Consider the following 14,603-nt stretch of genomic DNA (forward strand, 5'->3'; position numbering starts at 1 on the left):
GCCCGGAGTTACTCTTCAATCCCTGAATTGTAACTATCCCCTGAAGTCACCTTTAAACTAAGTAACAGTTTAGCTCAAAAACTAAAGATTGTCACCCCCTGAGTATTGCATTCTTTAAAAAAAAAAAAATTATATAAGACCAGATGGTCAACAGCAATCTCAAAGCGTAGATGAGGAGGTTGGAGGGCAGAGAGTTTAAGTCAATGGGAGTGGAAACAACTAGAACAGAAATGAGAATGTTGACAGGATGTGAAGAATGCAACCAGTGTCACTGACCATTATGTCTAGAAACTGTGGAATGGGAGCTGGATTTTGCTGTATACATTCTCACCAAAAATATTATTTTTTTTTTTTAGAACTTCCCTTTCTGTCTTTTTAGAAGGGATTTGAGTGGGAACAGAGCAAGACATGTTTTCAAACCACTTTATTGAACTGGAAGTCTTGCCCTCATGGACTTTTGAGCTGAAGTAACTTCAAGTTCATTGCTTGCTCCTCTAAGCCCTGTTATACACAGTTTCCACCTTGAAGTACAATTTAGCTGTGCTGGTTAGATATTCATGGAGCCCTGGTGGCTCAGTGATTAAGAGCTGTGACTGCTAACTAAGAAAGTTGGCAGTTTGAATCTACCAGCTGCTCCTTGGAAACTCTATGGGGCAGCCCTGCTCTGTCCTATAGGGTCACTATGGGTCAGAATTGACTCCACTGTGATGGGTTTGGTTAAATATTCTGGGACTGAGTACATAAAGCTTTGTCCCTCACTCTGTGAGGTGAGGATATTAACACCCTCTCCTTTTCTTTCTTTTTTCCAGTATTTTAGTGGTTGCCCTAAAGTTTGCAATACAGTCAGCTGTCACTTAACATCCACAATACATTCTGTGAAATAGGATGTTATGTGATTCGGATGTTGGTGAACACCATATTACATACAGGCAGTCCCCAGGTTATGAACATCTGACTTACATACAACCCATAGTTACAAACCAACCCCTATAAAGCCTATTATATTAAACCTTATGGGAGCCCACTTCCTGTTGTTCTCCTTGCCAGGTGGTGGAGGTTGGAGGGACAGGCAGCGGCAGCAGCCATGGCTGAGAGGGTGTGGAGTGAGAGGAAGCAAGTGAGAAGGGAGTGGAGTGCGCCCAACCCCACCTGCTATTCCATGGCCTGAGGAGCAGGAGCAGCCTGGGCCCTGCAGTCCCCGCTGCCACTGCCCACCTGCCCACTGGACAAAGCCCAAGAGCCCACACCCAGAGCCATGTCCTCTGCCTCACCTGCCTGTATACCACGTGTGGCCCAGTGCTGCAGGAGCCTGGGTTTGATGTCTTTAAAACCATTAGGGGAAAATGATAAACAAAAGGAGAGCTGCTTTCCCTTTTAAAAAAAAACCTTACAGGACCACAGATGTGTATGTGGTCGGATGTTGCCTGAATGGACGTTAGGTGGCACGTGACTGTGTGTGTTTACATCTAGTCTGCGTCTACTTTCAGGTACAATATAAGCGTATTCCCAGTTCCTCCCTTCTGTCCCTTTCATTTCACTTATCCATATGCTATAATTGCCCCAATACATTATTGCTGTTGTTATCTTGAGCAAATAATAATCTACTAGATATTAGATCAATTAGGAATAAGAAAAATAAAATATTTTATTTCACCTTCATTTATTCCTCCTCTGATGCCCTTCATTTCTTTATGTAGATCTGAGTTTCTGAACTATATCATTTCCCTCCTCTCTGAAGACCTTTTAACATTTTTCACAGGGCATGTCTGATGGTGATGAATTCCTCCAGTTTTTGTTTGTCTGAGAAAGTCTTTATTTCTCCTTCACTTTTGAAGGATAATTTCACTGGGTATAGAATCCTAGCTTGGTAGTTTTTATTCTTTTAACACTTTAAATAATTTAGTCTACTCTTTTCTTACATGGTTTCTAATGAGAAGTCTGATGCAATTCTTATCCTTGGTCTTCTGTAGGTGTTTTCTTCCTTTGCTTCTTTCAAGATTTTTTCTTCGTCTTTGTTTTTTCTGAAGTTTGAATATGATATGCCAGGTGTGAGTTTTTTGATATTTATCCTGCTTGGTGTTCTCTGAGGTTCTTTGAATGCTGCTCCCATGGGCTTTGTGGATCCAAATAAAAATGAGTTCTTTATATATTGTGGATATTAAACCTTTATCAGACATATGATTTTCAGTTATTTTCTCCCATTCTGTGGGTTGTCTTTTCATTCTCTTTATAGTGTCCTTTGATGTATAAAAGTTTTCAGTTTTGATGAAATCCAATTTATGTATTTTTTGTTGCCTGTGCTTTTGGTGTCATAGTTAGGAATCCATTGTCAAATCTAAGGTCATGAAACTTTCCCCTCTGTTTTCTTCTAATAGTTTTTTAGTTCTAGGTCTTTGGTCCATTTTGAGTTAATTTTTGTGTGTAGTGTCAACAATGTAAGGTAAGGACCCAGTCTCATTCTTTTGTACGTGGATATCTACTTGCCCCAGCACCGTTTGTTGAAGAGAATGTCCTTTCCCCGTTGCATATTCTTCGCACCCTTGTCAAATTCCATTGACCACCAAACACTTGTACACCAATGTTCATTGCAGCACTATTCACTACAATATTCACAGTAGCCAAAAAGTGAAAACAAGTGTCCGTCCATAGAGAGGTAGATAAAGAAAATGTGGTATGTTCACACAATGGACTATTACTCTGCCCTAAAGAGAAATGAAGTCTTGATGCATGCTTCAACATGCATGAATCTTGAAAGCATTATGCTGAGTAAAATATGTCAGTCACAAAAGGACAAATATTGTATGATCCCACTTATATATGAGATAATCTAGAATAGACAAGTGTATAGAGACGAAAGCTTATCAGTGATTATAAAGGTGATCGGGAGAGAGGGGGTAAAGAAGGCTCAGTGCTGAGGGGACACTGAGCTTCTCTTAAGGGTGATGGTACAACTTGGGAATGGATAAGAGTCCTGGTTGGACAGCACGGGGAGCATAATTACGTCACTGAACTGCACATGTGAAGATGTTGCAAAGTCAAATATTTTGTTACATTTACCACACACAAAAAAATCAGTTGACCATACACATGCACACAGGATGCGTTTCCATTTATTAGTTCTTTAATTTCTTTCAGCAATGTTTTGTAGTTTTTAGTGTACAAGTCTTTGACCTTGTTGGTTAAATTTATCCCTATTTTGTTATTTTTGGTGTTTTTGTAAATGGAATTGTTTTTCTTAATTTCCTTTTGGAATTGCTCATTGCTACTCTATAGAAATACAGCAGATTTTCATGTGCTGATTTTGTATCCTACAACTTTGCTAAATTTGGTTTTTAGCTCTAATAGCTTTTCCGTGGATTCATTTGGTTTCCTATATATAAGATCTTGACATCTGCAAACAGACAGTTTTACTTCTCCTTTTCAGTTTGGGTCTTTTACTTCTTTTTCTTGTCCAGTTGCTCTGGCTAGAACTTCCAATACCATGTTGAGTAGAAGCGGCCCCAAAGTGGTCATCCTTGACTTGCTCTTGATCTTACGGGAAAAGTTTTCAGTCTTTCACCATTGAGTGTGTTGGCTGTGGATTTTTCCTATATGGCCTTTATCATGTTGAGGAAGTTCCCCTCTATTCTAGTTTATTGAGTGTTTTTGTCATGAAGGGGTGTTGGATTTTGTCAAATACTCTTTCTGCATCAATTAAGATGTTCATGTGGGTTATTTTCCTTTATTCTATTAATACATTGTACTACATTGATTGGCTTTTGTATGTTGAATCACTCTTGTATTCTGGGGATAAATCACATTTGATCATGGTGTATGCTGATGAATTAAGTCTGCTAGTATTTTGTCAGGATTTTTGCATCTGTATTCATAATGCATGTTGGCCTATAGTTTATTTCTTTGTTATACAGTGTCTCTGTCAGACTTTGAAATCAGGATAATGCTGGCCTCATAGCATGAGTAAGGAAGTGTTCTGTCCTTTTCTATTTTTTGGAAAAGCTTGAGACTTGATGTTAATTCTTCTTTAAATGTTGTTGTTGTTAGGTGCCGTTTAGTCGGTTCCGACTCATAGCAACCCTGTGTACAACAGAATGAAACAGTGCCCCGTCCTGTGCCATGCCCACAATTGTTCTTATGCTTGAACCCATGGTTGCAGCCATGTGTCAATACATCTCGTTGAAGGTCTCCCTCTTTTTCATTGACCCTGTACTTTACCAAGCATTATGTCCTTCTCCAGGGACTGATCTCTCCTGACAACATGTCCAAAGTATGTAAGATGTAGTCTTGCTATCCTTGCATCCTTGCATTCTGGTTGTACTCTTCCAAGACAGTTTTGTCCGTTCTTTTTGGCAGTCCCTGGTATATTCAGTATTCTTCCTGAACACCGCTGTTCAGAGGCATCAGTTCTTCTTGGGTCTTCCCTATTCATTGTCCAGCTTTCGCATGCATGTGATGCGATAGAAAATACTATGGCTTGGGTCAGGCACACCTTAATTTTCAAGGTGACATCTTTGCTTTTCAATACTTTAAAAAGGTCTTTTGCAGAAGATTTGCCCAATGTAGTGTGTCTTTTGATCTCTTGACTGCTGCTTCTGTGGGTATTGATTGTGGATCCAAGTAAAATGAAATTCTTGACAACTTCGATCTTTTCTCTGTTGAACGTGATGTTGCTTATTGGTCCAGTTGTGCGGATTTTGGTTTTCTTTACGTTGAGGTGCAATCCATACTTAAGGCTGTGTCTTTGATCTTCATTAATAAATGCTTCAAGTCCTTTTCACTTTCAGCAAGAAAGGTTGTGTCATCTGCATAAAGCAGGTTGTTAATAAGTCTTCCTCTAATCTTGATGCCCTGTTCTTCTTCGTATAGTCCAGCTTCTCACATTATTTGTTCAGCATACAGATTGAGTAGGTATGCTGAAAGGATACAACCCTGATGCACACCTTTCCTGACTTTAAACCACCCAGTATCCCCTTGTTTGTCCACACAACTGCCTTTTGATCTATGTGCAGTTGCCTCATGAGCACAATTAAGTGTTCTGGAATACCCGTTCTTCACAGTGTTATCCATAATTTGTTATGATCCACACAGTCAAATGCCTTTGCATAGTCAGTAAAACACAGGTAAACATCTCTCTGGTATTCTCGGCTTTCAGCCAAGATCCATCTGACATCAGCAGTGATATCCCTGGTTCCACGTCCTATTCCGAATCCAGCCTGAATTTCTTGCAGTTCCCTGTTGATATACTGCTGCAGCCACTTTTGAATGATCTTCAGCAAAATTTTACTTACGTGTGCTATTAGTGATATTGTTCAATAATTTCTGCATTCAGTTGATCAACTTTCTTGGGAATAGGCATAAATATGAATTTCTTCTAGTTGGTTGGCCTGGTAGTTGTCTTCCATATTTCTTGGCGTAGACAAGTGAGCACTTCCAGCACTGCATCCATTTGTCAAAACATCGCAATTGGTATTCTGTCAATTCCTGGAGCCTTGTTTTTCACCAGTGCCTTCAGAGCAGCTTGGACTTCTTCCTTCAGTACCGTCAGTTCCTGATCACATGCCACCTCTTGAAATGGTTGAACATGGACTAATTCTTTTTGGTATAATGACTTTGTGTATTCCTTCCATCTTCTTTTGATGCTTCCTGCGTTGTTCAATATTTTCCCCGTAGAATTCTTCACTATTGCAACTCAAGGTTTTAATTTTTTCTTCAGTTCTTTCAGCTTGAGAAATGCTAAGCGTGTTCTTCCCTTTTGGTTTTCTATCTTCAGGTCTTTGCACATGTCATTATAATACTTTACTTTGTCTTCTCGAGCCTTCCTTTCAAATCTTCTGTTCAGTTCTTTTATTTCATCATTTTTTCCTTTTGCTTTAGCTACTTGATGTTCAAAAGCAAGTTGCAGAGTCTCTTCTGACATCCGTTTTGGTCTTTTCTTTCTTTCCTGTCTTTTCAGTGACCTCTTGCTTTCTTCATGTATGATGTCCTTGATGTCATTCCATAACTCGTCTGGTCTTTGGTCATTTGTATTTAATGAATCAAATCTATTCTTGAGATGCTCTCTAAATTCAGGTGGAATATTTGAGTAGGTAGATCATACTTTGTCTCTCATGGACTTGTTCTAATTTTCTTCAGTTTCAGCTTGAACTTGCATACGAGCAATTGATGGTCTGTTCCACAGGCAGCCCTTGGCCTTGTTCTGACTGATGGTATTGAGCTTTCCCATTGTCTCCTTCCACAGATGTAGTCAATTTGATTCCTATGTATTCTATCTGGTGAGGTCCATGTGTATAGTCACCGTTTATGTTGGTGAAAAAATGTATTTGCAATGAAGACGTCGTTGGTCTTGCAAAATTCTATCATGTGATCTCCAACATCTTTTCTATTACCAAGGCCATATTCTGATCCTTCTTTGTTTCCAGCTTTTGCATTCCAATCACCGGTAATTATCAGTGTATCCTGATTGCATGTTTGATCAATTTCAGGCTGCAGAAGTTGGTAAAAATCTTCAATTTCTTCATCTTTGGCCTTAGTGGTTGGTGGGTAAATTTGAATAATAGTCGTATTAACTGGTCTTCCTTGTAGGTGTATGGATATTATCCTATCACAGACAGCATTGTACTTCAGGATAGATCTTGAAATGTTCTTTTTGATAATGAATGCGACACCATTCCACTTCAAGTTGTCATTCTCAGCATAGTAGACCATATGGTTGTCCGATTCAAAATGGCCAATACGAGTCCATTTCAGCTCACTAATGCCTAGGGTATCAATCTTTATGCATTCCATTTCATTATTGACAATTTCCAATTTTCCTAGATTTATACTTCATACATTCCAAGTTCTGATTATTAATGGATGCTTGCAGCTGTTCTCATTTTGAGTCATGCCACATCAGCAAATGAAGGTCCCAAAAGCTTTACTCCATCCACGTCGTTAAGGTCAACTCTGCTTTGAGGAGGCAGCTCTCCCCCAGTCATCTTTTGAGTGCCTTCCAACCTGAGGGGCTCATCTTCCAGCACTGTATCAGACAATGTTCCGCTGCTATTCGTAAGGTTTTCACTGGCTAATGCTTTGCAGGAGTAGTCTGACAGGTTCTTCTTCCTAAACTGTCTTAGTCTGGAAGCTCAGCTGAAATCCGTCTACCATGGGTGACCCTGCTGGTACCTGAATACCGGTAGCATAGCTTCTAGCATCACAGCAGCACACAACCCTCTCCACAGTACAACAAACTGACAGACTTGTGGGGGCTTCTTTAAATGGCTGGTATAATTCACCAAGGAAACCGTCTGGCTCTGGCCTTTTCTTTGTTGGAAGGTTTTTGATCACTGATTTAATCCCCTTGTCATAGGTCCATTCAGATTTTCTATTTCATCTTGAGACATTTTTGGTAGTTTGTATGTTTCTAGGAATTTGTCCATTTCATCTAGGTTATCAAATTTATTGGTGTAAAATTATTCATAGAATCTTCTTATACTACTTTTTATTTCTATAAAATCAGTAGTAATGTTCCCACTTTCATTTCTGATTTTAGTAATTTGTGTCTTCCCTCATTTTCTCTTTGTCAGTCTACCTAAACTTTTATCAATTTTGCTGATCTTCTCCCCAAAAAACAAACTCTTCTTCTTGTTAGGTGCCGTCAAGTTGGTTCCAACTCATAGCAACCCTATGTACAACAGAATGAAACACTGCCCGGTTCTGCGCCATCCTCACAATCGTTGTTATTCCTGAGCCCATTCTTGTAGCCACTGTGTCAATCCATCTCATTGAGGGTCTTCCTCTTTTTCACTGACTCTCTACCAAGCATGATGTCCCCTCTCCAGGGACTGATCCCTCCTGATAACATGTCCAGAGTATGTGAGACATAGTCTCACCATCCTTGCTTCTAAGGAGCATTCTGGCTGTACTTCTCCCAAAACAGGTTTGTTCATTCTTTTGTTTTTCTGCTCTCTATTTTGTTTACGCCCTCTCTAATCTTCGTTATTTCCTTCTTTCTGCTACCTTTGGTTTTAGTTTGCTCTCCTTTTTCCAGTCCCTTAAGGTATACAATTAGGTTACGTATTTGAGATCGATCTTCTTTTTTTAAAGCAGGCATTTGCTGCTATAAATTCCCCTCCTAGTACTGCTTTCACTGCATCCCAAAAATTCATTGAGCTTCTTGGGTGTGTTCTTATCCATGTCTTGCACGAAATATGGAAAAATTTTGGCCATTATTCCTTCATATGTTGTTTCTGCCTGCTCTCTCTCTCTCTTCTTCTGGGACTCCCATAATCAGGGACAGATTACCCAGTAAGCAAGATAAGCATGTACTTAGGGCATCAACAAAATAAGGGCACCAGTTGTCCAAAGCAAAGATCCATAGATGCCAGGGAGACAGGACACATTAAATTTTCTTTTATGACATCTTTTCATTTATAATTATGTCATTTACTATGAAACAAGCATAGAAACTGAAGTATGAGCTGTGTAAAGCAAAATTGGTGAAGTCAGTTTTTCATTGCGGGAGAGCAACAGAATTTTACATTGATCGTTGAAACAGCTAAGTTCACTGACTCATTTTCTTTGTTGTAGAATACGTTTAGTATGGTTTTTGTAGAAAACATGGTATATAGTAAAAATCTTGGTACCTTACATCCTCACTAAAAATCTTATAATCCAGTTCATCTCATTCTCCTAAAATGGCATATGCCACTTTTGTATTCAATCACTAATATTACAGTCACAATTAAAAAGAAGTCCCATCATAAATAGCTAAGACACACAAGCATATGTCCACGTATATATATAACTCACATATCGCATTTGGATGTGTGAGTAAGCAGAGGAGGGGACACCACAGATTATCAGTGTTTAGGGCTCCCACACGCCTTCATCTGGCCTTGCCCATAATACATATGTTGGTCTGCTTGATGATGTCCCCAAGGTCTCTTATGCACTGTTCATTTTTCTTCATTCTTTTTTCTTTCTGCTTCTCAAACTAGATAATTTCAATTACATTATTTTCAAACTTACTGATTTTTTTCCTCTACCTACGCAAATGTGCAACTGAACCTGAAATAGATTGAATGGTGTCCCCAAAAAGATATGTTTAACTCCTAAGCCCCAGTACCTATGAACATGACCTTGTTTGAAAATTGGTTCTTGGGAGATGTTATCAGTCAACATGAGATCATTACCAAAGTAGGATGAGTCATAATCTAATATAAATAATGTTGTTATAATTAATTGCTTTTGGAGTTCATGTGAGAGAGACAGGGAGGAACAGTAACCATGTGAAGATGCATCTACAAGCCAAGGAATACCTGGGGCTACCAGGAGCTGAGAGAGACAGGAAGGAATCTTCCCCTGCAGAGAGAATATAGCCTTGCTGACACCTCGAATTCAGACTTATTGCGTCCAGAACTGTGAGACAATAACTGTCTGATCATAAAGCCACCCACTTTGTGGCATTTTGTTACAGCAGCCCTAAGAGACTAATAGAAAACCCCAAGAATTTTTTAATTTCATCTGTTGTACTTTTCAGCCCCAGAATTTCTATTTGGTTTCTTTTTATACTTTGTCTCTTCTGTGGCAATCCCTATTTGTTCATGGATTGTTCTTTTGGATTCCTTTAGTCTTTCACTGGTAGTTCCCTTTAAATCATTGAGCATATTTAAGACAGTAGATTTAATGCTTTTGACTAGGAATTCCAATGCCTGGGCTTCCTCAGGGATGATTTCTGTCAAATTCTTTTTTTTTCCTGTGAATGGATCATACTTTCCTATTTCTTTGTGTGCTTTGTAAATTTTTTTGTTGAGAACTGGACATTTTGCGTATTATAATGTGGTAACTGGAAATCAGATTTGCTCCCTCCTCAGGGATTGCTGATTGCTTGTCGAGGGCTTTAGCCATCTGTTTGGTAACTTTTCCAAACTATTTTCCAAAGTGCATTTTCCTTGTTGTGTGTTGTCCCTAAATTTTCTGTTCCGTTCTCTCTCTAGTCAGCACTGATCAGACAAAGATTTCCCTAAATGTCTGACTCCAAAAAGGAAAAAAACTGGTTTTCTATTTCTTTAAATATTCTGATAAATGCCACCAGAGAATCTGCTGCAGCCTGAGAGAACCAAAACCATGGCAAGCATCTGCTGCCATCCCTCAGGGAACCACCAGATCAACCAAAATGCACAGCCCCAAATTCCCTGAGGAGAAGGCCCTTACTGCTTTTCCTACCACCAGCCAGCCCCTCCAGGAACACAGGCTGCTATCTCCATTGCCACAGCAGGCCTGAGGAACGGATGGATGATGGCAGCTAATTCGCGCCTCCCGCTCTCTTACCTGAGACCAGCAGCTTCTCCCTTCATCAGGCACTCCCCTGGTTGTTCTCAGTGTTCGGTCAGGTTCCAGAGTTCTGAAATCGTTTATCTTTGCTGCTTTTTTTTTTTTTTTTTTAACAGTTCATAGTTGTTTTGGTGGTAGGAACAACCCCTAGAACTTCCTTCTCTGCCATCTTGCATGACATCACTCCATAGGTTGATTCTAAAACTTGACAACCATTAAACAGCATTTCATTGTTATGACTATGTAATTATTATTTGGTGTCCAGGTAATGAATGAAAAGTAGCTTTTCTTCTCAGGGGCACTATCCTTGAGCCACTAGCCTTAATGTCAAATAGATTCTCTTTCGTAGATTTCATCAGTCACTGAAAATCATACCACATTTCAAGTTTGCTTCGTATTTATACTATGCCTTCGTTGGATAGGTTTGTATTTGTTTCCTAGAGTTTTATATCCTTTTCTGTTTTTTCTTAAATGATTTGCCTTTATTTTACCTTGTCAAATAAAACAAATCCGTACTTACATAAGGAGAGACGTCCTCTGAAAAGATGATTGCAGTGGGGGAAAGGAATTACTGCATAGAAAACGCTCCAACCATGAGACTCACAAGCATCTCAAAGGTGAAGCAGAAAAGGGTTTTTCTTTTATAGGGAAGAGTAAGCAATGCTAGAAAGAACCAGGACAGGGGAATGGAATGAGTGGGTAGTGGATAGTGTAATCAGACAGTTTGAGCAGGAAATGTCTGCGGGGCCATTAAGGAGGAGTTGCCCTACATTGCAATGCCTGCTCAGGCTGATTTGAGGGACTTGGAGGACTTAGGGAAAGGAAAAAAAAAAAAATTAACCGAAGTTTGGTCAAGTAAACCTAGCAAGTATTTTGTCCAGATTGGTACAGAGAGTTCAACTAATCATTTATGAGATAAAGAATGTGAATTTGCAATGTCTGTGTCTGGTCTTGTGATAGGTAAACCGAGGGGCCATTTATGAATCTTATCTAAGTCATACGGGAAAGGGTGGCTCTTTGCAATAAGCTGTTTCCAGGAACACAGTGGGTGGGGCGATTTCTTTAACCACTGTTGTTTTTCAGGAGCACAAGGCTTATGTAAAGTTCAACATGGTCCAACCCTCATTTCCTCCAGCATTCCATCCCACTTCCTATTCTGTTGAATTTTTTCTTCTGGCTTCCTCTATCCTAGAGCCCAACCGCCATTCTCTTGTTCTAGGTCTGCCACCCCAAGACCATCCTGAGCTATCTCTACTATTCCCCTTATTATTTCTTAGTTTACATTCTTATTTTGCTGGAGTACTTCCCGAAGTAACTCCCTAAGAAAGGGTGGATGGGAAGTAAGTTTTCCGAGTCCTCATTTGTCTGAAAATTTTTTTATTTTCCCTTAGACAGCTAGCTTGATTGACTGTAGAGTCTTAGGGAGAAAATCATTTTCCCTCAAAATTTTGAAGACATTCCCCCATTGCATTTGAGCTGCAAGAAGTCCAATGGCTCTCTTTCTCTCTCTCTCTCTCTCTCTCTGTGTCTGAGCATATAGAGAAAGGGAGGGCCATTTCCTCCTCAAATGCCCCTTTTTCCTTAAACAAAGTTTCTTCTCACTAAATTTATTTCCAGCCAAGCAAGAATTCATGTGCATTCAATGAATAAATCATGGGAAAATAGCACCAGATAAATAACTAACTAAATGCTTATTAGAGAATCTTGCTAAAAGGTAGTTAGACTTGATACTTTTGTAAGCAACAAAAGGGCTGTGGAATTTTTGTAGTCCACCTTTCAATGGGGCTGATCAACTTTCTTACGGATTGAAACCTTAATAAGGATCCATTGCTCAGTTGCTTGTTTCTTCTCAAAGACCTCTTGATGATGAACATCTCTGTTGTTTGTAATTACATGGAGATTATTCCTTTTCTAGATCCAAAATAGACTTTTCTAAATAATACTGGGGAGATTAGCATATGTATTTGATTTTATTACTAAATTTTAATACCAAGTTGGCAATTTATCCTGCTGCTGAAATAGGGTTGATTATCCTTTTCCTCTATGTCTCTAACATATTAGCCAGCTCGGCGTGGGGGCTGTGGAAGGCTGCTCTGCAGCTGTGGGTCGGAAAAGCACAGTCCTTGGCTCGTTTTCTTTAGAAGCAGATATCTGAGTCACTGGAAACATCTTCATCCGGCTCACCAACTTTTCAAGCTGTTCTTCTTTGGCACTTTCACTCAATCTTGCCGAAAGAAAGTCTAGGTGTTGAAATTACAAAGATATGAACTTTAAATGCAATTGAACTTTATTTTTGAATTATTTTATGTGTTTAATAAATACGCTGTCCGTTCTTGCAAAAGTTTTGGATTTTATCTCACTTTTATATCCTTTTAGAATGTAAAAATATTTTCTTCCATGTCACGGTCCGGGGCGGAAGGAGTTTCTGTTTCTGTGTGGACATATATCCTCACTGGGTTAAATATCCCAATGGGGTTTTTATTTAAGGAATTATTAGATACCTGTATAGCTATATCGTTTGTCATTGTTAGTTGCCGTGGAGTCGGTTCTGACTCACGGCGACCCCATGTGTGCAGAGTGGGACTGCTCCGTAGGGTTTCCAAGGCGGTGACCTTTTGGAACCGATCATCAGTGCTGTCTTCCAAGGCACCCCTGGGTGGGTTCGAACCGCCAAACTTTCCGAAAGTTGTCAAGCATTTAACCCATCATGCCACCCAGGGACTCCAAATAGGTTTTGTAAAAATATCTTCTGCAACTTGGTTTCCACCATTCTTTAAAAAGAATTTAGTGTGTATTTTACCCAGTTTCACTGATCCTTTTTGCTATCTTTGACATGTTTCCCTCCCTTTCCAATTCTGCTGCCATTTCTTAAATCCAGACCCTCATTCACTAAGGCTTCGAAGACCACAGAAGCGTTCTGTCCACGCTCCTTGCTTCCGAGCTGCCCAGCCCTTGCCCCCAGTCTCACCTCCAGACCATCTTGGATGCCGCTGCCAGATTTATCTCCCCATTTTGTTGTTGTTGTTGGGAGCTGTCAAGTCGGTTCCAACTCATAGCGACACTATGCATAACAGAACGAAACACTGCCCGGTCCTGCGCCATCCTCACAATCGTTGTTATGCTCGAGCCCGTTATTGCAGCCACTGTGTGCATCCATCTAGTTGGGGATCTTCCACTTTTTCACTGACCCTCTGCTTCACCAAGCATGTTGTCCTCCAGGGACTGATCCCTCCTGACAACATGTCCAAAGTATGTAAGATGCAGTCTCACCATCCTTCCTTCCAAGGAGCATTCCGGTTGTACTTCTTCCAAGACAGATTTGTTCGTTCTTTTGGCAGTCCGTGGTATATTCAATATTCTTTACCAACACCACAACCCAGAGGCATCAGTTCTTCTTCAGTCTTCCTTACTCATTGCCCAGCTTTCACATGCATCTCCTGCTCTGCACATGTCACATTCCTGCTGAAGCACCTTCATTGGCCCCAGTCATAGAACCAGGCAGCCCCTTACCACCCTTGTGATCCCCAAAGCTGTGAGCCCTGTTATCCAGCCTTCAATTTCCAGATCTTCGGGCAGGGCAGACTGTGGTCCCTCCAGCCAGCAGTGACCCTGCACGCTCACCTCTCATGCAGGGCAGACTGTGGTCCCTCCAGCCAGCAGTGACCCTGCATGCTCACCTCTTATGGCCCTTGCCTTGTTTCCTTATACTGCAGTATTCGTGTGCCCCTCTCTAATTTGATACCTAATTTGTATGTAAACACCTGCAGGGCAAGAAATAGTGGCTTCAGCTCGTTCATATCCCCCACACTGCCCTGTGTTTGGCAACTGTTTGTAGAGTGAATAAGTAATAGAGTTTTTTGTATTGATATTCTTTTCTTTCTTTTGGGACATCGCCTAAGCTGGGGAGTCAGCTGGCAGGATAATTCTGTCAATTACCTTGACTTCTTGAAAGCAGTAGATGGCAGCAGGCCAGCAAGACCTTCGACAATTGAGAAGGAAGAGAGCAAACCCATCAATTTTGCAGCGCTGCGTCCAGAGGAGATGCTGAAGAAGGTCCAGGAGGTCGTCGACTCCTCCCATCAGGCTTTGTGGAAGGTATGGCTGACCGAACGCACTTTTCCTGTAAAAGCTGAGTGGAGATGTTTACATCCTCATTTTCACAATTACCTAAAGGAAAATTAGTGTAAGCACATTGCAGGCCATCTGGAAAACCATGGGTAATAGTGCCTCACATTTCAACACCCTAGCTTGTGCTTACGATTGCACTGGCCCCAGGGGTCACCTGGTAGGGA

The 14,603-nt window shown here is 40.5% G+C and overlaps 1 protein-coding gene across 1 annotated transcript in view; it reads left to right on the top strand.

Annotated features, from left to right (window-relative positions):
- The window catches only part of EFCAB6 (EF-hand calcium binding domain 6), a 338,133-nt gene that overhangs the window by 241,517 nt on the left and 82,013 nt on the right, over positions 1–14,603 (top strand). The window contains exon 23 of the mRNA XM_003419798.3: positions 14,211–14,406. Within this exon, the coding sequence (XP_003419846.2) occupies positions 14,211–14,406 (196 nt within the window). The remainder of the gene's footprint in view (positions 1–14,210; positions 14,407–14,603) is intronic.

The sequence above is a fragment of the Loxodonta africana genome, chromosome 4, assembly GCF_030014295.1.
Source record: "Loxodonta africana isolate mLoxAfr1 chromosome 4, mLoxAfr1.hap2, whole genome shotgun sequence".
Taxonomy (NCBI): Eukaryota; Metazoa; Chordata; class Mammalia; order Proboscidea; family Elephantidae; genus Loxodonta; species Loxodonta africana.